This window comes from Scleropages formosus, chromosome 3 (genome assembly GCF_900964775.1).
Source record: "Scleropages formosus chromosome 3, fSclFor1.1, whole genome shotgun sequence".
NCBI lineage: Eukaryota > Metazoa > Chordata > Actinopteri > Osteoglossiformes > Osteoglossidae > Scleropages > Scleropages formosus.
Genome location: NC_041808.1, coordinates 13667700 through 13693044, shown reverse-complemented (window position 1 = coordinate 13693044; position 25345 = coordinate 13667700). Strand labels below are relative to the sequence as shown.

Sequence of the window (25345 nt, the reverse complement as noted above, 5' to 3'; positions counted from 1 at the left end):
TTTATTTTTAAGATGATGAAACTGAATGAGTTAGAAATTACCAGTCCACATTATGTTTTTCTATAAGTCCAGGATGAAGCAAACGAGGTCATTGCCCTTGTTGTTGTATTTATCTCTTCTCCATTTATTGTCACCCTACGGTTTTTGCTTTTAGTGAAGTGAAGACCAGCCCATTGTCTTTGCCACTGGTCCTAGAATCATTCCTAGTGCACATGAAATCCATCACTTCTCACAGGGCACCATGCTTTTTTTTTGTGTGGGAGCACTATAATTCAGTCAGGTTTATATTTTAAATTAATTGTTTTGCTTCTCTAATTCTTCGAAGAGTTTTGAACTGGATGGCTGGAAGTGTAGACATAGACCTGGGAGGGGCATAGAGGCCCCTACACATTCGGAATAAGCCCAGATAATGTTGTCTCATTTGGAGCCTGAGCTGAGTACCAGATAGAGTGTTGCGTCAGTTGACCTAAGAGTCACACATGGCTCATCATATAGCCTATAGCACATAATCTAGAAGCCATCATTTTCATTATTCTTTCACTTGTACTATATTATATATATGAATTATGGGCAGGACCGTTTCAGAACCTTGTTGAGCACATTGCTGAACATCCAGTACACTGACCCGAAACATCATGGCTTCTTTATTGTTAGGTTTGTTTACCACTAGCAGTAATTTTTCTGAGCTGGGGTGTTTTTCACTACTGTCTTCGGAGGAACCGATAAACTTACAAAAGACGGAGATACCCTCAGCGTCATTTTTACTGAATTTTGAAAGAAAAGGGAGCTAAACTACACAGAGACCAGACTGTGGCTTTGAGCCATTTTGAGCACTAAGTGAAAACTGCTCTTTTCTATAAACTTGTTTGCAGTGTTTTGTTGTTTCCTGAGGGCACCCAGTGGATGTATATGCAGGTGTGATGCAGAAATTGGCTCTCACGCTTCATTTGCGTATTTAGGGAAAGGAAAAGGGGTAAGAACACTTAGTTTAGGGGGGCACTGCTTGAACCCATCCCCCGCCCATCATCTGCCCCCTCCAGCTCCATCATCCTTCTTTCAGATATGGATTTGCTGTTGCTAGGGGGACTCAGAAAGCTTTTGTTTTAAGCTTTTGGTGCAGACTCCAGAGCTGAGCAGAATGTAGCCAAGCCTCTAATTTGTTTAATTTGCATGCGAGTGGAATGGCAATTAGACTTTTTTCTTAAGAATTTATTTATCTGGTATATTTTTGTGCCTGCTTTTCATTGCTTTAGCTTTCTCACAGTCACAATTTTTGTTCATGTCACATCACTGTGAGGTGTATGTTTGATGAAGGGTCATACTGACTGGTTTACATATAATTTTGTGTTCTTTTGGGACTTCCCCACGATATGGCTTGGTAGCATTGGGATATTTATTCCTGTTGCCTTATTTTTTTAAGTGTACTTGCATAAAACCTAAAGTGGGGGTTTCTGACCTGGAGTCCATGGAGCCCTTTAGGGTTTGTGGATGGGCTTCTGATGATCTGTACAAAGAAAAACTGTTACTATGCTATTATCATCTATGATGTTATTCTGTATAATGATATTTCAGTTAAATAAGTTCATTGCAATATCTTTTCCAAATTTTTGTACAGTCATTTTTCTAGTAGAGGTCATTTATTGTTCATGAGGTTCTTAAAGGGTTCCATGGCCTAGCATAAGCTAAGAGCCTCTGGTGTTAACTAAGCCCTCAGAATGTTAACATGCACACACACGTATACATTAACAAAGAAATGCACACGTATGTTACAGTATTACACAGACTGTGTAAGACCAGTGAGTTTCGGAAATGCCTGTGTTTTATTATTCAAGTGAATTGAGTGGATAAGTACATTTTTATGAAGGAATCAACCAGACTGAGATTGAGGAAGTGTGTGATTCTGTGGTCTTACATTAACTTAGTATGGAAGTTGGAAACAAATTCCATAAATGAATTAAATTCATAATTTATACATCAGTTGTGTCACATTAGATCCCTGACAATGGTGAACGTATACAAAAACAAGAGTGGAACAGGAGAGCATCCTCACGCTGCCTGCTACACTGCACTGGGTGACAAATCAACACCAGTATACTATAGTACCGAAAAGAAGTTTGAGGAAATCTGCTATTTTTTGTAGTAATGAATTTATTAGCCCTGAGTTGTTAAAATCACGAGACATTTGCTGATAAAAGAGCACCATCAGTAATACCAATGCAAGATGTCACTTTGGAAGTGTTTACTAACCTACTCATCTGTTAAGGGCATGTACTGAGATGTTTACTGTAAAACTGTAGTGGAAAATAATTTTAAAAGAGGTGTGCTGTGGGGGAGTGTAGTGGCGCAGTGGCGCAGTGGGTTTGACCCGGTCCTGCTCTCTGGTGGGTCTGGGGTTTGAGTCCCGCTTGGGGTGCTTTGCAATGGACTGGCATCCTGTCCTGGGTCTGTCCCCTCCCCCTCCAGCCTTGCGTCCCGTGTTGCCGGGTTAGGCTCCGGCTCTTGTCCGTATGGGACAAGTGGTTTCAGATGGTGTGTGTGTGTGTGTGTGTGTGTGTGTGTGTGTGTGTGTGTGTGTGTGTGTGTGTGTGTGTGTGTGTGAGAGTGAGCTGTGCTGTACAATGAAATGAAACCTAGTCAGCTTATGAAAATAGCTGTGGCTATCAGACTAGAAGAGAGAAGACCTTGGGTTGGAGCTAAGAAAGACTTGGAGTTACTGTTGTTTAAATCAGACGGGAGCTTGGACAGCCTGCTGTTGAGGGACAGTCACTGGGGTTCGTCACCTGCCCTGCTTTGTAGCTCAGCTTCTCTCCCATGTGAAGAAAGAGCCATGTAAACTCAGTCACAGTACAAGCTCCAGATATAGCATGTAAGCAGTGTTAAAAGTGATATTTAATGTGAGTATTTGGTTTCAGACTGATCAATTAGCTGATACTGATTTCTGTGGTTTACATACAACATTTCCTCTGCAATATTTTCTCTAGATCCAGGGAGGTCAGATAGTCCGGAACAGGACGGAGAGCCCGATTCCAAGGAGTTTCCAGAAAATGGTGAGTTGTGCTTTGAAACCATGCTTAAATCAGTCCTACCACACTGAGAACACACACAATATCTGCAACCGCTTGACCCAAGCAGAGCTGTGGCAAGCCAGAGCCTGGCCTGGCAACACAGGGCACAGGGCTGGGGGAGAGGGGACACACCCAGGATGGGACATCAGTCTGTCGCAAGGCAACCCAAGCAGGACTCGAGCTCCAGACCCACCACAGAGCGGGCCCCGGCCAAACCTGCTGCACCACCATGCCCTGCCGTGTTGGGAACACACATATAAAGCTTAAGTGGGTATGGTTCAGCTGCAGCCTGTGCAAATGCCCCAAGGATTTTTCTTAACTCGGGCTTTTTGTCATTGCAGACAAACCTGTTCTTGTAAGTGATACAGACTTTTCTCTTCCTCTCCTCCATAAGCCATAGAATTGTGGTTATATTAAGAGGATTGGGTCCTTGTGAGTTCCTCGCAACAGGGGCTGAAGTGTGTCTTTCATAACCATTAGGATCTAGTGGCCTAGATGTGATTGAACAGTCGCCATTCTGCAATGGAAATATGTGGGTTAATGCTTACGGATACATTTCTACTGTCTCTGATTGTTTTGTCAGGCCACACAAACAGTTTAACTTCGAAAAACTACAAGAGAAACAATATAATCCTACATGTTTTCCTCCATTTTTACCATATGAATGTAACATACTTAACATATCTTACCGTGTCTCACATCACACATTATATTATTCAATTCATTTCATTTTTGTACTACTGTAATTGCTAAGAAACACAAGGTCACATCTCTCTGAACTTGGCTTGTTTTATAAATGGATGTGTGATTCTACACTTTTGATATGACCGTTGTTATCACATCAAATTACTTAATCTATAACCTGGATGTTCCTGCAGTGCCAGTCAGCGGGGAGGCTGCATCTACGAGACTTTCACCTCATCTGCTTCCTTTAAACTTAAGTCTCTTATTCCTAAGGGCCTGGACTCACCGTACACCTTCATAGTCTAATATTATTAACAGATTCCTTTTATTCCTTTTATTTAAGATTAACATAGTTTACGATTTACAAAATAAAAAAAATTTAGATTGCATATCTCGCTGAAGGGTACAGCGGAAATATTTCGTACTACACACACACACACACATTTTCAGAACCGCTTGTCCCATACGGGGTCACGGGGAACCGGAGCCTACCCGGCAACACAGGGCGTAAGGCCGGAAGGGGAGGGGACACACCCAGGACGGGACGCCAGTCCGTCGCAAGGTACCCCAAGCAGGACTCGAACCCCAGACCCACTGGACAGCAGGACTGCGGCCCAACCCACTGCGCCACCGCACCCCCTGTAGACTAAATATTATTTGTCAGGAGTGGGATGTTGCTAATTTATTCCAGTGCAGTTTAGGCTTTTGCGTATTCATCTATCCTTCATCAAGAACTGCTTGACCAGTCCAGGGTCTTTGTGGTCTGGAGCCTATCCCAAAAGCACAAGGTGTGCGACAGGGTACGCACCCTGGATGGAAAATGAATTAACTGCAAACTAGTTTTTGCTATTTCACTTTTACACATAATTTGTTTGGGGTTAGATCAAGAATACATCTATATGTTCCGTCAAATATAGAAATGTGCCGTTTCCACAGGATTCGGTGTCTGCTCCCACTGTTGTACCCTTGATGAATGTGTTTTCCCTGAATTATTCCAGTAAAAATGTCCTGTTGAAAAACTGGTAATAACTGCACATAGCATAATATTCGAACCTATTCTTATAAATTGCTTATACAGGGAATTGTGTAAATTAATGTATAATAATAAATAAATATTGTGTACTATACCTAACCTTGAAAAATTTTGAACGCTAGATAAAATTTGGAATTTCAAGATAACAGCTATATGTAGAAAGTGATCTTCCTTCCTAGCCTGAGAACTGTGGCCTCTTGCTGTGACCTTTGAGTAGTAACAGCCGCAAGACACTTCCTTTGAGGTGTTCATCTGACCGCAGTAGGACACAGTTTCACACTGAGCTTACAGGTGCTCCAAGACCTTCTCTGCAAAGCTTTGTTTTTCTTCTTTTGCCTTTATCTGCTATAACTTTGCCCCTTTCCACAGCAGGAAAGTACGATGCTCAGCCCTTCTCTGTTGTTTGTCCTGGCAGCCACTGCACCATGTGCCAGTTCACACAGCTTTGTCGAGGGTCTTGTGGACATAAGGAGTGGGTACATACATCAGAATGCGAAGACGCTCTATGACATGCTTTTTTTTTTTTTTGCACCGCAGTGTTACCACATCGCGCTCCTTTCAAATACACAATGTGCCGCATTGTGTCATTGTGTTTTTAATTAGAACAACAGCATCGCTGGGTCACAGCAACATGAAAACAAAGGCAACAGCACCGAGAAATAATGGGAACGACTGCAAGTATGAAACCAGGCGTTACAATGTTTCTCAGAAGTGATCAACGGCCGCTGTCCAAGTCCGTTGTTCAAGGAAGTATGCAGAGTACCTCTGATTTGTCACAGGCCCAGATAACTTTATCTAATTGAAGCAAATTCATTACAAACATTCTTCATGTATAAAGAAATATAAATATCTTATAACATATATACACACACTTTCTGAACCGCTCATCCCATACGGGGTTGCAGGGAGCCAGAGCCTAACCCGGCAACACAGGGCATAAGGCTGGAAGGGGAGGGGACACACCCAGGAAAGGATGCCAGTCTGTCGCAAGGCACCCCAAGTGGGACTCGAACCCCAGACCCACCGAAGAGCACCCCCCGTTCTAATATACACACACACACATTTTCAGAACCGCTCATCCCAAGCGGGGTCACGGGGAACCGGAGCCTACCCGGTAACACAGGGCGTAAGGCCGGAGGGGGAGGGGACACACCCAGGACGGGACGCCAGTCCATCGCAAGGCACCCCAAGCGGGACTTGAACCCCAGACCCACTGGAAGGCAGGACTGTGGTCCAACCCACTGAGCCACAGCACCCCCCTCGTTCTAATATATATCTCTGGAATATATAAATATAGTATATAAACATCATATATAAAGATATATAAAGAAAAATACAAGTATAGACCACAACTGCACAATATACTTGAGGAATGACTTAAGGAAAAAGACTTACACAGGTATTTAAGAATTTTGTTACAGTTCTCTGAAGACTAATTTTGCAATATTTAATTATACTGAAACCCTCCTACTTATATTGACAAGCCAAATGAAGATTTTAACTGGACACTCACTTTTACAATAGTAACCCAAGAAACACCGTCTTTTCTATTGTCTGAGTACTGGAACATGTGACCCTGTGAGGTAGAAGTAAGAAAAGAGAGAGATGATGATTGTGTGACTTTTAAAATACACATAGCAGTGTACAATCGCTGAAATCTTCATTGCTTGGCTTTTTCCCTGCAAATGACAAAATTAGCATAGCAATATAGATCAGGAAAAGAGGACTGTATATAGAAGTCCATTATAGTATGTCTGAAAGAACATATATATTTTTTTCTTATGTTTATGCCCTCATTACTTTGTGTGTTTTCCATATTAGGAATGTGTTCGCTCAGCTAAATCAGAGATGATAACAGCAGTTGTGTGCTAAGGCGGAAATATGTGAAAGTACACATCTGTCTCTAGAACTTTTCAGATTACACAGCTGGAAGTCATTTTCCTTATTGTGATACAAATCGATGCTGCACCCCCACCCTACCGCCAGGAACCACCACCAACCTCTTGGCCTCATGATTCCCATATGAGGCAGTGGTGGAGTCACTCCGCTCAGCCCAGATGTATATTTAGCAAATTTCATCCCAATCGACCGCCCCCTCTCTTACTCAGTTGCGTCACCAGACGCATTTGCACTAATGGTACTTCGGGACTCTGCTCTATGACGTTGCTTTACGGCATAATCGACATATAGCTGTGTGGAGATGTACAGCTGTGCATCTCACACCTCCTACCTCATTATAGTGTGGTTCTCCATCTCTCTCTTTGCAACAGGCATGTGGGATCTCAGCGGTTTTTCCAGCAGTGAGCCATATTGTAGATAATGTCTCACTATTTCCAGGATTAAAAAAGAATAATCTAATTCCTCCCATATATATCTGTCTCTAGCGACAATCTAACAAATGTAAACCAATTTCAACGGGCTCACATTTAAAGAACAAATATGGACGGATGTTTTAATTTGTTCTTGCGGATTGTGGATGCAACATTTGAAAATAATCTGCTACAGTAATCCTGTGCTGCTGCGTGTTCAGCTTTCAGTAGATACTTCCTGTAATGATCTTCATTGGACGTCATTATTTTAAAGTCCTCGATTGCTATATTCATTGTAACCTGCTCACCTGAGACTCTTTCTCGTCCCCTTTATTCCGTTATTTTTTACAGCACCCATGCACTTGCTTCTTTCCCCACGGGTGCCATTGTGGTGAAATTGGCTCCTACGGGTTCCTCTGTCTTTCTTTCTTCCAGGACAGATGAGCTTCCAGGACAGTTTCGTCACCTCTGGTGTATTCAGTGTCTCAGAGCTGGTGCGAGTGTCCCAGAGTAAGTTTACCCACCCTTTTTCCAACTGTTTAACATGCATAGCCAAGAGCACAATGCTTGCAGTGAGAGATGCCACACTTGGTCAGGTTTTGAAAGTACAGTATCACTATGATCATCAATTGTCTCTGACTTCCTGCTGATGATCATGTGCTGCTGTCAAGCAGGTAAGACACAAGATCTGGACAGTGAGGGTCTGTGGGTAGAGTCGGAGTGGGAAGGACTGGAGTGGGTGGGGTTATAGGAGGCATAACTTGCCTTAACTGAGGTGGCATTCATAACATTTCAATACTTGCAGTAAACAATACTCCTAACTGAACAGATACTGCTGATCAATTTTTACTTGACACCTCTTCAAAATGCCCCTTAATAATGCATGCGCACACACACACACGCACAACGGCTGAAGCTTCTTGTCCCGGTGAGCCGGAGCAAGGGAGGAAAAACACTCAGGACGGGACACCAGTCTGTCTCAGGGCACCCCAAACAGGACTCGAACCCCGGACCAGCCAGAGAGCAGGACCCGATTAAACCCGCTGCGTCACCGCACCCCCCGTTTATAATGTTGCACACATAATTGGAACAATCTTGTCTTTATTTTTATTTCTCGAAAAATATGACTGAACACATTGTTTTCAGTCTGAGCACTTATGCATATTTGGAAGTTTTTTCTATCAGAATTTCATGTAGGTTAAAGGTGTCTTATCACACAAAGATAAGGATATCTTTAAATGCATTTAAATTGCATTAGCAATAGTGTAGTCAGGGAAAATACACACAAGATTTACTCAGCTTTTCTTTACTGGGGTATTTAAACATTTTGACACTATTTATTTTTTACCGAACGATAAAGAGAAGCTATGACCGCTAACGCTCTGACTCCAGTCCAGTGGCCTTTTCATTCCCGTCTGAGTTATCTGACTGTGGCAATGCACAGCCATCACACATCTCCTTGGTGACTCAGTCAAAAACCGTTCTGTTGATCAGTTTCATATTAATAGATTTAACAAGACACTTACCCTCAGTTGCTCCATATGTAAATAATTGTAGGTACCTTAACATTGTAAGTCATGTTAGTGAAAATCCAATGCAATACCTACAACTGCTGGTCTCAAGCAGGGTCATGGTGAGCCAGAGCCTAGCTGGCAACGCAGGGTGCAAGAGACACACCCTGGATAGGATACCGGTCCACTGCAAGGCACCCAACGCTGGGCTCGAACCCCTGACCTGCCACATAGCGAGCACAGGCCAGGTACCCTGTGTCACCGTGCCACCATGCCCCCCCTCCTTTTGGTGAAAAGCATCTGCTAAATAAATAAATGTAATGTAAATCTAAATGTATCTTACAAAACATAGAGTGGGGCAGAATAAACAATTCAAAACTTCTAGATAGAGGAGGCACTTCATAATAATCACAGTCACCTGAAAAAGTCTCGTTTTCTCACTTTTACAGGAACAGGGATGTGCATGTTGAATAGGGGAGGGGAATCCAGTAACCACCAGTTCCATGAGTTATAATGTTTCTCAAGAATATCAAACAGTTAAAGTCCTGTAAATCAAGAAAATTATTAAGGAATATACAGAGTCCAGGTTTTTCAAGGGCCTCCTTTGTGAAGGTGTTGCAGAAATGACTGCTGCGAAATATTACATGAATATTAAATGACTGAGAAATATTACATCGAACTGTGCTGGAGCTGATCTTCCATGGCTGACTCAGCATGTGAGTGACAAAGTCTCATCGACAGCATAGGCTTCACTTCTCATAACAGCCCTGTAGGTGCGGACGATGAACAAGACACAGGAGGCCTGCTGGTGGATGGGCTCTCATTTCAAGCTGATCATACAATTTTTGGTCCCATGGTTCCATTTGGAGATCCCTAAGGAGATGCAGACCCCTTTTTCTGTTAATCTTGTTCTGTTGACAGGTTCAGGGGTAATGGACACGGGTGAGGGAAGCTTGACATGGTTTTTTTTAGTTTTAAAGAAAGTTTTTTTGTTGGAGCAAGGAATTCAAGACATCGGGGAAGAATCCATAAGAACAGAGGATTCCTTTGAGAGCCAGAGTACAGTAAGGAACTTGGGGATTCAAGTGTACTTGCTGACATGCAATCAGGCAAATCTATGCATCCATCATCACGGGCAGCCACTGGGGAAAGCAAGAATACCTGTGCTCCTCTGGGAGCATGAAGACACACACACCTACCGCTGGCTCCTTTGCTCCACACACCCACCCTTTCTGGAGTTTCTACAGGATGGAGCACATTCCTCTGCGCCAAAGAGTCCCACAGACAGATAAGACCGCAACGCACTGCTAGTTCTACGGGAGAATGCAAGAGGGAGAGTAAGATCAATGTAGGGCTCATAGTTGTGAGCTTTACATGCAGCCCGCTGAGTAAAAGCACTAGATAAAGTCCTTTAAGTGGGTGGAACTGGCTGATCCCCTCTGTGATTGATTTCCAATGCAGTCAGACAGAATGCAGCATGGTCATTTTTCTGGCCCCTCCAGCCAACCCGTGTATGGCAGCAGCATGGCGCCCAGGTTAGCTCTCTCACAAATTGCCCCTGCTCTCATGATTAGTCATACGACTTTATGGCTCCTCGCAAATTAAGCTGCCACTCCTCCCTAATGGCAAGGGAGACTTAAAGAATATCATAATATAATTACTAAAAAAAAAAAAGAAAAAACAGGTGACTCTTGTTATGCTTCCTTTTTCTCTTTGTGAATCTGAGTAATGGTTTTTTTTTTTTGTAGCGTCCACACGGTAATTCATTATTCTTGCCTGTAAGCACTGTCCTCTTCCAATGTTAATGAACTACTCCATCAAGGTCTCTGTCAGTCTTGGGATGCGTGGCCTCTGCTGTCGTGTGCCTCCCTCATTACTCAGCGACATGTTTTGTATGCAGCGCCATTCCTTCCCTTGAACATTTACACTGTTCTCATCAAAAACAGTGCTCTCAGTCACGCACCTTTGCACCATGTGAGATGTTCAGCGATGCTCAGTACTGAATGTAGAGCCGTGCTGCGAAAGAGACGCCGCTGCGTGGCCGGACCACGTGTCAGAACCGTCCAGAGAACACTTTTATTTCACGTCCTTCAGAACAAACGGTATTAACCTTTAGGCAGACCCACACTGCCCCCATCCATCTGTGACCTAGTGGGGTAATGAGATAATGTAATTGAGGGAGTGCTCTCATTCTATCTCATTGTGCACCTGCCTGTTGCAGCCCCCATTGCGTCAGGGGTGGGATCCACCTTCTCGCTTACAGACCTGGAGAGCTCCTCCTACTACAGCATGAGTCCAGGGGCCATGCGCCGGCCACTGCCCAGCACTTCCAGCAGGTAACTAATCCATTCCAAATGATTTCCTTTTGCTGTCTCACTTGGGCAACTCCGTTGTATTTCATTAATTCACAGAGGTGGTGTTTCACCACTCTCAATGCAGGGAAGTAAGAAATCAAATGAAAAATGTCTTACTGAAATCATTGCACATGTCATCATCATCAAAGACTGTGGGTTGTCCTTGCAAGGATGGGTGATTATATTTTACTCACTTAGACTGTTCACATACTACCGTGACCATACGTTGAATCACACACACACACACACACACACACACACACACACACACACACACACACACACACACACTGTCTGAAACGCTTGTCCCATACGGGGTCACGAGGAGCCAGAGCCTAACCTGGCAACACAGGGCGTAAGGCTGGAGGGGGAGGGGACACACCCAGGACGGGACGCCAGTCCGTCGCAAGGCACCCCAAGCGGGATTTGAACCCCAGACCCACCGGAGAGCAGGACCCGGTCCAACCCACTGCACCACCGCACCCCACCCACGTTGAATTATAAGTTAGCAATAATTAATTAATAAAATAATTACATTTTGTCATACTTGGAAAAAGCAGGCTGGAGACAGGTAGGTGGTGGACCCAGTTGCGGGCTGGTTTTAATCTTTCAACGAGGTTCGTAGGACAGGACACAAACGAAGTCAGGGACAGGCAAAGGTCTTGCAAGGCACGAACGTCACAGTACAGGCAATCCGAAGTCAATACTCAGGAAGAACGGGCGAGAGTCAAAAACCGGGAACAAGGGAACGAGCAAGGAAAGGATGCTGAGACTGCAAAACCACAAAGGTGTTTGCGAGAATCCGCATCGTGGTGTGGACTCAGAGCTCCTTATATCCCGAGGGTTCTCAATTAGCCACAGGTGTTGCCGCTCCGCTCGTTCCCGGGGCCGTGACAACATTTACAATACATTTACACGTCATACCTTGCTTTGTTGCAGGTTGTGGCAAAATATGTGCTCTGAGTGTATGGCATGTTGAAGCATCTTCCTCCACCATGCATGAGTTTGCTTGACCTCCAATTTCCCCACAGCTCTGCCAAGCGTATCAAGTGCGTAGAGGATGATGTTGGCAGCCCAGGAGAAGAGTCCTTCTATGCAGGGCAAGGACGATCACCAGGGAGCAGCAGCTGGCATGAGGTGGACACAGGTACCTGACCTCCCCCCTGCAATACCCATATCCTTATTGGATCCTTGGTACTGACCATTGAGGCAGTTACTCTATAACTTTGGAAAATGATCACCGGGATTGAGTGAGAAGGGTTAGCGTTAGGGGTGGTGGGTGCATAGTAATTAATGATGCGGACATTGTGCTGTAACTTTCCATTTGTGATTTATAACTCACTTCTTGGAAATCATAAATTCATTGTTATTTTCCGTAAATAATTTTATGTGGAAAATAGTTCTGGAGAGACTTTTGCATGTACAAGAAACCTGAGATGCAGGAGAGAAATACCATAAACAGAAGCATCACATTGCTATTATTGTGAGAAATTACCTACCAAGATGAAAACCTACCCCATGCAGTTTGTTCTCTTTTTTCCATATGATATCATGGGGACTGCTCTTATAAACTGAGTACACTGGTCCTCAATTTACAAATGCAACTGGGAGTGGATTTCTATTCATAACTCAATTTGCTTGTAAATCCAAACTCATTTTTACCACTACATCACAACCAGCAAAATCTTATTAATACAGATGTCCATCGAATTATTCACAGGGTAGACGTTCTGTAAGAAACCAAAGGTAAAACTACAATGAATTGAAATATGCTGTAAGACTTTTATTAATTAAGTTATTTATTTAGTTATTCGATTTTCATCAACCATTTGCAATAAGCAGGGTCACTTTGTTCTGGAGTCTGTGTTGAAAACAAATACAGGGAGCACTGTGGATGAAACACCAGTTTGGTACAGGACATTTCTATCATTATCTTTTATTAACTTGAAACAACTTGAAATTTACCTTACACTTTTTTCGAAGAGACTTACAATTATTTACTCATTTATACAGCTGGGTAATTTTACTGGAGCAATTTAGGGTAAGTACCTTGCTCAAGAGTACTACCACCAGGGGTGGAAATTGAGTCTGTGACCTTCAGGTCCCAAGGCAATAGCTCTAACCAGTTTGCTACCAGTGAAAATTAAAATAAAAGTTAACATAAAGTCTGCATTAAAATTCTGGAAAATTAAAAAAAATTTGGCATCTCCACAACTAATTTGGTGTTGATTGTCGACTGATTCATTACATAAGCACATTCAGCTTTTGTCAGCATTTGCCCAGTTTCAGTTTGCCTTATTGTTTATATATGTTTATTAGCTACACTATTATTAAAAGCATAATCACAGAACTGTACCCTGATTTTTCAGTAAAAGTCTAAGATATAGCTATAATAATAAAAAAAATAAACTGAATGGCTTTTCAAAATATTTATTCACTTCCAGCTACACTAAAATTACAACATATTTAAAATGCCTTAAAATAAAAACATATAGTCTTTATGAACTCTTGTTCTCTGCCATTTTTATGTAATTTACATACACAACATTCTTCATCTTGTTATATTATTGCGCAGCACTCAGAAACACCAGACACAAAGTCTAAACACTGGAGAAGCAAGTAGGATTAGTCCAAGTCATATTCATGCTAAGTGATTTTTGCTGCCAACTAATGGCTGGATGTGGAAACACAGGTTGCTTTCATGGCAACAAACATTTGACATTTTTGAAAACAGACAAGTGAAGAAAGTAAATTAAAAATAAATAGAAAGCAAAATGTAGCTTTGAAAATTCTAAAATGGAATGCTAATAACACGAGGACCCAGTGTATACTGGAAACAGGTCCACAGTCAGTTGCAGTTTGATCTCAGGTGGATACCAGGTTCAGCCAGGTTCAGTGGGGATCTTGTATGACAACAGAGGCCAGCAGAGCTTTTTGTTCAAAGAAGTGATGGGGCTGGTTCAAGACCCAGGCCCACACGTTTCTGAGAAGAGCAGAAGTCAGGGCTCTCCCCGGATGCGAGAACAGCACGCCATCCATCACACCCATGTCAGAAATCAAACCTTCATATGCGTTTTTACACAATGTGGCTACTTCGGTGATAAGGTAATACACAAAAGAAAAATGTGCATTTACCTTGCTTACTATTTTTGTTCCCTTATTCTTTTTCCTTGTCTTTCGAAGCTGCATATAAACTGCGTGGCTCACTAGCTAGTACATTCATCTTGAGACAAGGTAATAATACCCTTCTGTTTCACACTTTGTGGCCTGTTGGGACAGAATAGCTTACTTTTTTGTTTAGTATGTTCGTGCTGTGGTCAGTGTGAAACATTTTTCTAGCCCCATGTAACTGCATTATTGATGTTATCTGTGCAATGTTTACTGGTGTCATCTGTTACAACTTGGCTGTCAACTTGTGTAAATGGACAAAATACAGATTTCCTTCGACAAACAAGTGTAATTTGTTCTTAAAATTCTGTTTCTAAAGTAAATTTTCGTATAGAAATCTCTCCGTTACCTTTACATTAAATTGGGAAAAATAAAGGGTTTTTTGAACTCTAGACACCTTTAAATCTAAGCTTAATATTCAGAATCATTTGTGTGTTCCTTTTTTTCCCCTTTCCCTCTCATCTTATATCTTTTATTTCATTTATAATGTAGTGTGCTTTTTTATTCTGTTGTTCTTAGGACGATAATGCCTCACATCTCCTGACTCAGTTCTAAGTGTTCTCTCCATGTGAATGTCATTTCCTTTCAACTGTCTAAAGACATGTTTCAGGTGATTTGGTGCCTCTAAATTGCCCTTCGTGTGTGTGTGTGTGTAAGTGAGTGAATGAGTATATGTGATTGTCCTATGGTGTCCAGGGTGTACCCTGCCTCAAGTTGGTCATAGCAGACCAGAAGCCATCTCAGAAACATAGGGGATAAGAATAAGAAGGGTACAATCTGAGTGGGACTCCAGTCCATTACAAAGGAGGCAGAGATACAATTATTCACTCACACATTATGTGCAGTTTACAATCACCAATTCACCTGAATTGCATATGTTTGGACTGTGGGAGGAAACCAGGGCATCTGGGTAAATCCCACACAAACATGAAGACAACATGCAAATTCTACACTGACTGAGCTGGATTCAAACCTACACCTAAACAGCTCAGGTTCTGTAAGGCAGCAATGATATTGTGCCACTGTAAATATAATCATAGTAATAAGCTGAGAGGTAAGGCTTTCCTTTGCCTTTTAACATTTTCAACACCTTTTGCACTTTCTTTGAAACTTTTTCGCTTTAGGGCTCATTATTATAATAAATGTTAAGAAGTCAAGATTTTGGAGTTGCAGGCATACAGCTACAACACAACTTAGATGTGCAAGAGAACCCAGATCACATATGGAGGGTGGGGGCTGCTTGGCTTGTATGCTTCTTGACATCACCAACCTATTTTGAGTTGAAATTTTGTAAAGTGTTCCATCTAAGTATGAGTTAATAACTCATTAAGCACATTTTAGGTTACAAATTACAAGTGTTCATAAGTCCGAATTCTTGTAAAAGGAGCCTTCGGGAAATGCGGGAAGCCTGTAATTTCCTTTGAGGAAAAGAAAAAATAGGAATGAAAAACCATATAATCTGTTTTCAAGAGGAATCATTAGTCTCAGACTAGATATTTTTTTTGTTGAACTGCCCCTGTAGTTTGCTTATATTCAGACACACATCATAGCCTACCTCTATAAACAAGTTATTCAACCAAATAGCTATCGGGATACTGTGTTGTTGCGCATCATGGGTTACATGTAGACGATGCTGAGCGTCACCTTAGATTCGACAAGAGCTCACGGACACACAGAATCTTCTCTGTATTTCCTGGAGTTTGCCTGTACGTCTGTGGAGAAGGAATACAGGGGGAACACACAGGTCAAAAAACATGGTGTGTCTCTAATAGGGTTTTCGATGAGAAAATGCTGAGTTTACGAGTCCAGATTTCAGGTGAGAGAACATTTTAAGGTGTTTGTTCCTCACTTTCAGTCTTCAAGTTTGCCACATCCTGTCCTATGCACAGACTGGATTGGTCCCATTTTGCACGTTTGCACACACACACACACACACACACACACACACACACACACACACACACACACACACACTCATACACGTATGTATTCTTTTGATTGAGTTTTGCTCAGTTCACCAGAACTTTTGGGACAAAGAATCTTTAATGTTTAGAGGCTATGAGTGCACCATATTATGTACTGATGATGATTGGGAAAGAAGATAAGAGGCTGTCACATCAGGTCAAAACAGGTGTTCAGCCTAAAGCAGTGCTGAACCACACTTAACACATCAGAGTGAGGTAGAGGTTGCTGTTGGCTCCTTGACACTTGACCAAAGAAATAACTAAAAAGGGCACTAGAATAAAGGCACTGAAGAGTCAGAATTCTTAATGTTAAGTTTAATCAACACTGTGCTCTCCTGCAAAAGTGCAGCTTCTCTTGAGCACATGTTCTTTCATCTCTTTAGGCTTCAGACCAAAGGCTGTGATGTGTTCTTATTCAGAAAGATCAGGGAACCTGTCTCTTATGATGTGGATATTTAATCGGTACTGTCATATTACATTCCACAGTCTTATAATGCAAAATATGTCCTACATGTAAGTTTACTGGTTCTTTATTCTTCTATTATTGGTGATTTACAGTGTCATACTACTAATTACTTTTAAGGACTAAGGAAGAAACTTGATCAATGCAAAACAAAAATGAAATTATAAATATAACATGAATTCCAGATTGTTATGTTGTGTAGAAGACATTCAGAGTATGTTGATGTGCAGCTTGATCCTGGAGAGAGACAAACAGAGTAGTGGTTGCTCTATAAGATCACTTTGTGGTGCATTTCATTCTTTTGTTTCTTGTCTTGATGTTTGACCACACACGGTGCAACAGTAAAGTGTCAGTGATTGGATGTGTGTTCGGCAGGTTTAGCAAAGTCATTGTAATTCTGTTGTTGTTCAGACATCTAGTCAACATTACCCATCATTCTTTCATGCTCCATCAGTCATGTAACCTACACCAAAGCACTGGTGTCTTGCGTTGATGAAACTTTGTTGCTATCAGCAGTGATCAGGGTCCTCCCTGAAAGATGGAGCACAGTAATGCAGATGAAGACAATGCAATCTCCCCAGCGTCACATATTGATTTTCTGTATGCAGATGCTCTTCCTCTCATTGAACAGTCCCATATCTGTATCTGGTGGCAAGATTTGATCATTTCAGTATAAATGCATACACAGAAATTCCGAGATACCAGTCAACAGACATCAAATGCATCCATATCCTCTCTAATGCAAGACATTGGAAACTGAAAGATGCCAAGCAGTTTTTCTTAGGGTTGAGGTTGAGGCGGGTGTGATCATTAATTATTCTAAAATGGTTTGTTAACATAGCTGCTTATATTTATGGACAACATATTCTGTCATATATTTCTGCACATTTATTGTAGAAAGGCTATTGTAATCTTATCATTTACAAAGAATATCACAATTCACTTGCTACCTGGGGGAGCATGGTGGTGCAACAGGCTTGGCCGGGTCCTGCTCTCTAGCGGGTCTGGGGTTTGAGCCCTGCTTGGGGTTCCTCGTGACTGGCATCCTGTCCTGGGTGTGTCCTTGTTCCCTGTGTTGCTGGGTTAGGCTCCAGCTCTCTACAACCTAACTTGCTGCAGTGTGTGTGAGTTGCTACATGGATGGATTTGGGATAAAAAAAGAAGGATTGGGAAATACAGGAAGTAACATGGCCTTGAGTAACAGTAATCCTTTCATAATTCAGGGTTTTGATTATTGCTGTAGGTTAGGACAAGACAAGAGAGGCTTTATTGTCATTTCAACCATATACAGCTGGTACAGTACAGAGTGAAACGAAACAACGTTCCTCCAAGACCGTGGTGCTACATAAAACAACACAGTTAGCTACACAGACTACATAAACTGCATACGTGCAAGACTTGTGCAAACAGTGCTAGACATTTCAACATTTCTACCTAATGGTATGAGATGATGCCAGATGGTTTTCTATTATATGTTCAAAAACTTTTACATGTACATGTACACGCTTGCATCTTATGGGACAGCTAGTAGGTACCATAGTGGTTAGAGCTACTGCCTTTGGCTCCAAAGGTTGTAGATTTGATTCCCCACTCTGGCTGTAGTACCCTTGAGCAAGGTACTTCCTCTAAATTGCTCCAGAAAAATTATGCAGCTGTGTAAATGGGTGAATAGCTGTGACCTTAACACTGTAAGTCACTCTGGAGAAATGCATCAACTAAATGAATAAATGTATGTACTCAATAATTTTGCACTTGCACAGAGTATTGCACTGTCATTCTGAGAGCTGCATTGGAATATATAAATGCAGGATGGTTTGGCATTGATTTTACTAACTTCTTATTTGTTTTAACCGAATTGATCTGATAATGAAAAGACCTTATATGAATAGTCTATTCTCAGTTTATGACTGGTGTGTAATAGAATATTTGCACAGAACAAGACTCACATTTTGTTTTCCCTGTTCTACCAAATTAATAGAAACATTCACTCACTCACTCACTCACTCACTCACACTGTCTCAAACCGCTTGTCCTGAGTGGGGTTCCAGCAAACTGGAGCCTAACCCGGCAACACAGGGCGCAAGGCTGGAGGGAGAGGGGACGCACCCAGGACGGGACGCCAGTCCAACACAAGGCACCCCAAGTAGAACTTAAACACCAGACCCACCAGAGAGCAGGACCCAGCCAAACCCGCTGCACCAGCACGCCCCCTGTACCAAATTAGTATTTACTGCTTTATTCTTGGTGTACAATGGATTCCTTAATACAGTTAATGTCTTAAACACTGAAGCTTTCAATGTTTCTTGGACTGAACACTGAATGTTTAAACATCCATTAATATATTCCCTTTGCACCTGAAATGCCATGTCTTAAACATACAGAAAGGATTTAGCTACACGTATTTGGTGAATTTTAATGCAAAATTCATGACATGTAAAAATTTGTGTTGTTTATTTGTTAGCAGTCAGTGCAGATTATTTGAACTACCTGTAAAAAAACACAGCGGGCTTGGCCTGTGTCTGCTCTCTGGCAGGTCTGGAGTTTGAGTCCTTCTTGGGTTCCTTGTGATAGATTGGCATCCCGCCCTGGGTGTCCCCCCCCACCCTGTCGAGCTTGTTGCGACCCCGCTTGGGGCAAGCAGTTTCAGATAGTGTGTGTGTGTGTAAAAAACACCTGCTTTGTACAACTTTGGTTAATATAAATGACATGGCTGAAGGCAGTAAAAAGAATATGTGACTGATGTTCGAATTTGTGGTAAACGTATATCAGCTTCCTAGTGACTGGGCTGTTCCTTGCTGAGTTTCAGTTATTCCAGGTGTATCTCCTAATGTATAAAATATGGCCAGGATGTGAACGCATCATGGTCTGGATCCCGCATCATGTGACCAAAGAAACTTTTCCACAGTAATGACACTCCTCCACAATCATAAGTAATGCTGGATTTTTGGTCCCATTTTTATTCGACTTTTGTAGGGGAATGTACATCAGAAAAAATAAATTTATTCACACAGAGATGCCTCAATGCAATCCCATGTCTCATCTTTCCGTAACAGATCCCCTTCCATTTTGCCTTGGCTGAACCTTAACGCTGTTCCTTACCCCACCTCCCCCTGTGTTCTCTCGCACCCCCATGCTGCCCTGTAACTCCATGAGCTTTGCATGATTAAAGTGCACTTATTAATCGCTCTTGCCAGGGATGCTGTCACCCACTGCATTAAAGAAGTCAGAAAGGTCTGGTTTCAGCAGCCCAGTCCCTTTGCAGACCCATTCTCGAACGGCTTTCTCACACCATCACCGGCCCATCCTCACGGGGCCCAAAGGTGAGTGCCCCACCCAGTGACCCCTAGACCTTTCTTGTAACTTGTCTCATTTGATCATAAACGACTTGCGACCACGGTAATAAACACCCTAACACTCTGTGACTTAGCATCATTTTACCTTTTCCATGTTTTGTAAGTAAATGGCTGGGAAATCCATACATGCTTAGGTATTTCTCTTACCTGTCTTATGTATGGTGTCATGGTGTTATGTTCATAGTGATGTTTTGTGAAAAAAAAAATGTTTCTCTTAGTTGTGATGATTGAATTTGTTCTGAAGTGAACAAAAAAGTGATTGCTTATTTCGTGTCGTTTTCTTAGCTATAATATGTTCTCTTTTTCACTGTCTTGACAATATTTGATATCATCCAGCTGAACAGAAATAAAACGCAAGATTTTGTGTCAGATGCTGTACAGATTTTATTGTAGAAAACGTTAGTTGTTTTTGGCTCCTTTCAGTGAGGACTGGGAGTTTTGTGGTGTACACTGGCGCTGCCGGCACTGACCGTGCCTTGCGAAGAAGGTGCTGTAAGGGGCTCTCATGCTCTTCACCCCAGTCAAAGCTGTGCGTGTCAGAAGTTCAGGGTTCAGGAACAGTCAGAGAGAGGCTATCATCCTCCAGAGAGCTTGTTAATGTGTTCCACCTGCTGTGAATGACCTGATATTATCTGGAAAATGCATGCATCTGGGAGATTACAGACTTCATACATAATTGTATTTTTATCCGGAAATTTGAAACCCTGTGGCTTATGGGGCTGAGCAAAGCAGGATTACATTCTGTCACTATGCGGTATCACAGAGGAACCTCAAATTTTATATTGAAAAACCAGACCGAAATAATATGTTTGGTCCTCTCTCTCTCTCCAAAAAAGCAGTCCTGGAAATTTTGGGACAGAGGGTGCGTTGGAAAATTGTTGTGCGTCATACTATGGAGGCCCGGGTTCGAATACACAGGCACGTGTCACATGTCCCTTTGGGTGAGTGAGATAGCTGGGGTCCTTTCCTGCTCACAGCGCCACTTATGGTGAGCTGGGCACCTGCAAAGTTAGCAATAGCACTGCTTTGCAATCTGAAACAGGCAATGAATCTGTGCTCTGGAAGACAGACATCTAATGTTGTTAAAATAACTCTTGAAATAAGGTACCTGAACTACTGAAAGGTGTGGTCAGTTGGTCAAGATGATGCAGTACCTTGCTGTGTACCTTAAAGTTGCTTGTGTAGCATTGTAAGTTGCCTAGAAAAAAGGTGTCAGCTAAACAAACAATTATAACAAGAGCGTTAACATTCATTTGATGCTTTTCTCCAAAGCAACTTACAGTGTTAGTCTACCTTCAATTAGTTACCCATTTCTACAGCTGGGTAACTTTACTGGAGCAATTGAGGGGAAGTACCTTGCTTAAGGGTGCTACGGCCAGAAGTGGGAATTGAACCTGTAACCTTTAGGTTCAAAAGCAATAGCTGTAACCAGGACACTACCAGCTGTCCCATATAAGCGCACCTATTTAACTGACACTTTTCTCCAAAACGACTTACAATGTTAAGGTTACAGTTATTACAAACTTCCATTTATTTACCCATTTATACAGCTGGATAATTTTTTTTACTGAACAACAAGAATAATGAATTAATATTAATTATTAATCATTATTAAAAATTAAAGGGGGGGGGGGGGGTGTGGTAGCCCAACAGGCTTGGCTGGGTCCTGCTCTCTGGTGGGTCTTGGGTTCAAGTCCCACTTGGGGTGCCTTGTGATGGACTGGCGTCCCATCCTGGGTGTGTCCCTCTCCAGCCCCGTTTCCAGGTTAGGCTCTGGCTCACCACAACCCCGCTTGGGACAAGCAACTTCAGCAAATGTGTGTGTGTGTGTGTGTGTGTATTAAAAATTAATGTTCATCAATCTTTTGTTCTTGTCGTGTACTGCACTGCTGAAGTTATAACTCTTACGTTTTTTGCCAGCTCTAAATTTTAACTCCAGTGCAGAGCTCTTTCAGTCAACTGTCTAATAGCCGATGAAACACTTTGATGAATCAGTGTTATGAGTGCCACAGGTAAAACTCAAGGAGTTGGAAAAAGTATGCAATTCTGTATCTAAAATACCAGTTGGTGAAATATTTCTGAGAGTTAGTTTTTATGAAGATGATGAAAGCTTTGCATGATGTCAGTTGAACTGTTGTTAAAGAATGTTACTCAGTGTTATATTGCTGAATATAATGCAAAAATTGGCAAGATGACATACACCTGAAGCAGAGGTAACTTTTTAATTTGAAATAAATATCGAATGAAGTCAAGCCCCACACTGTTCTCGTACCTTTGGTACTCTGTCTTGATACGGCAAGAATGCGCTGCTGTAAAAGTGGGCAAATCATTGTGAAGCTGATTCTGACATTTCAGTCACCTTGGACAGAGAAGTGAGCTAAATAACGGTGACTATTTACGAAGGTAGGGATCCAGGGGCAAATTGCAGAAGGGTCATGATGTCAGCTACGAAGACTGATGCTGAAATTCCAGACGTAAACTGCAAAACATGAAGCAGAAACATTATGGCACAAATACTGCAGATTGTGTGACACCTGACATACCTGCATGTGACATGGTGCTCACACAAATACACAAAATTCCTCAAAGTGTTTATATACAGTATAAACTGAGGGGCAGTAAAATGGTAAAATTGCTTTAAAAAAAATTACAAACTGTAATTTGTCTTGTTTTGTTTTCTGAAGAATTAGTGAGCCGAACTAATTGTTTACCACGGATCTATGTGCCCTCAATGAACAATGAGTTTACAGTCGACGTGCTGTGGGCTCACAATGGATGGCCAAAAGATTCAGAGTGGATTATTTGAGGGTGTGCAGTGATTTCACAGTAATTTTCCAGCGCGCAGGTGGTACAGTGGACACACGCTTTCTCCTTTCTTCAAGAACTTTCTTGCCCGAAGCTTTCCTCATTTCTGCAACTTCTCCTCCAGAAGTGTGTTTCCTGACTCTTGAACAGCGACGGGACATGAAAAGCCAATGAAATAAATGACAGATTAAAAGGAAGAAGCCTGAAATTCTGGCCAATGTATTATCGCTGTAAAATGAATGCTCGCGTAGCAGTCTTGACGTCCACTTTCCAGTCACCAAGTATTGACAGAGTCATAAATCATGGCCAAGTTAAGTGAATTACTGCAGCAAGGAGCTCTGTTTTTTGCACTGTTTATGTAGTATGGCTGTGTAGCCTTATTAATTGAGCTGCAATGCATCTCTGCTAAAATGACCTGCGCGTCATATTCCTTATATTGCTTTAATAACTAATAGCTATATATTATGTTAACAGTAGTGTAATTAAATTTTTTTTATCACACGCTGACATTTTCATTTATTTTTGCGGAAGGCGCTTTTCTCTGAACTAGGCATACTGATCAGGGTTTACAAAAACTTCAGTCGCACTCAAGCTTTCAGTCCCAGGTGCAGAACTGTCCGCGGTCGGTGACTAGCAATATCAATTAATTGCGTCAGACAGTAACTTTTGTCGTTTCTGTTTTTTATTTTTTTTCTTTTTTAATTGATCTGGCGCCAAATAAAATATTAACACAAAGCACATTTTCAGAATAAAGGACATTCCGGTCACTTTTCCTCTTTTTTTCTTTCTAACTGTTTTTTGTGCTTTGGATGAGTTTGCAGTCATGTTCCTGTGTTCCTTGGAATAAGAAAGTTTTTTGCTGTCGTCTCAGAACATCTTGATTATGTTATGTTGTCTTTTTTCATCACAGTCACTCCAGAAGTTCTCCTTTTCTGTAAAAGCTTGAATTATGGTCTGTATTTCTTTGTGTGCGTATGCCCGAGTTCCTGTGTTCTTTGGATAGTCCACATGTTTGCTCATCTTCTCCATCCACTACCCCCTGTTGCTAATCTTCGTGTCTCTTTCTTTTCCAGCGAGTCCACACACTTCGCCATCAGCCCTCCATTTCCCCACATCGCCGATCATCCAACAGCCCGGCTCTTATTTCTCCCACCCTGCCATCCGCTACCACCCTCAGGACACCCTTAAGGAGTTTGTCCAACTTGTCTGCCCTGACAGCGGTCAGCCGGCTGGACAGGTGGGCTTTCTTCATGTAAGCTTTACCCTCCTTCTTTTACTCCCACGGTTTTCTGTTTGTGTGCACATTTACACTTAGCACAATTTAAAAATGTGCATATTTGTGTGTGTGTGGGGAGGCTTCAGTAGCGGTCTGAGTGTTCACTTGTCGTATTGCATTCTGAATTATTAAGGAATTCATGTGCGCTTTTCAACACAATATATAATTCCTTAAAAACAGATTATCCTGTTTATTTATGCAAAGCCACACTGCACTCACATATTGTATGATTCTCACAGTATATCTGAGATCTGATACACACACCTCATCCATGATCTCCGCAATAACAGTTGCGTAATATCTGTGCAAACATAAGGGAAACATTTAGCTGTTTATCAAGCACTGATGTAGTCTTAATAGTCCAGAGGGAGCGTGTTGCTTAGAAACTGGAATGCCTAAGTTGGTGTGACCTGGGGGACAGAGAGCTCAGAGCTCGCATATGACTGCGGATTCTTCAGCTATGAAGCAGTTCAAACATAAATCCAAGCAGCAGCTGTTAGCAACCCAACACAATAATTTGAAAAACACACCGTAGCAACAGCCCACTCGACCATCCTCCACTCCTGATCTCATGTTCGAGAGGCATGGATAAACCACGCATAAGCTCCCTCTTAGAATTTTGTTTACTATTCACAGAGGCCTCCTGTCCACCATTATCTGACTCTTCAACACATCTACGTCTACAGCGCTATAGGAAAACTATTGTTGCAACCAAAAAGTCACAGGCCCATAGTATTAGTATTAAAATACATGGAATTTGATTTTGTAAAACACACACATACACACGCACACACCCGCTGTGATCAGACATTGATAGGTCAGCCGTACATCAGCCCAATAGTATATGTATAGTTATGCCAGAGCGGGTGAACCTAGATGTTATCTTTCATATGTAAGTGTGGGATAATCAGAAAGGTTTGCAGCTCTTTGTGTCACTGTAATATCTTTCAAATACTGAGAACTCACAGAAGTTTGGGATTACATCAAAAAACTTTGTAAACTTGTCTCTCTCTGTCTTTCTCTCCCTCTCTGCATAGCCCAATGGAAGCACTCAAGGGAAGGTTCCCAACCCATTCCTCCACACCCCCATGTTGCCCCCACCTCCCCCACCGCCCATGGCGCGTCCTGTTCCCCTGCCCATGCCGGACTCAAAACCCCCGGCAACCCCTGTCGAAGGGGACGGGAACTCCCCAGACTCACCAAGTACGTCAGCCTCATCCCAACAAGTGCCTTCAGCTGTGCTTTGAAAGACAGAACACGGTTTAAACCTTTAAAATGCACCCATCTCTGGTCCGGCTTATTTTGTTCTGCTGATATCTCGGTTCTCTGAGGTCATATTACTGGGAGTGTGGTAGCCAAA

General features: G+C 42.2%; 1 protein-coding gene across 6 annotated transcripts in view; it reads left to right on the top strand.

Moving 5' to 3' along the window:
• Positions 1-25345, top strand: part of LOC108935201 (nuclear factor 1 A-type-like) — a 75753-nt gene that overhangs the window by 39737 nt on the left and 10671 nt on the right. For 3 of the 6 annotated variants that reach the window (XM_029250218.1, XM_029250219.1, XM_029250216.1), the window contains 7 exons: positions 2982-3047; positions 7527-7601; positions 10824-10938; positions 11988-12103; positions 19746-19871; positions 23783-23961; positions 25023-25188. In XM_029250218.1, the coding sequence (XP_029106051.1) occupies positions 2982-3047; positions 7527-7601; positions 10824-10938; positions 11988-12103; positions 19746-19871; positions 23783-23961; positions 25023-25188 (843 nt within the window). Of the gene's footprint in view, positions 1-2981; positions 3048-7526; positions 7602-10823; positions 10939-11987; positions 12104-14139; positions 14191-19745; positions 19872-23782; positions 23962-25022; positions 25189-25345 lie in introns of all 6 variants that reach the window. The other 3 variants (XM_018753617.2, XM_029250217.1, XM_029250220.1) reach the window with 3 other exon arrangements.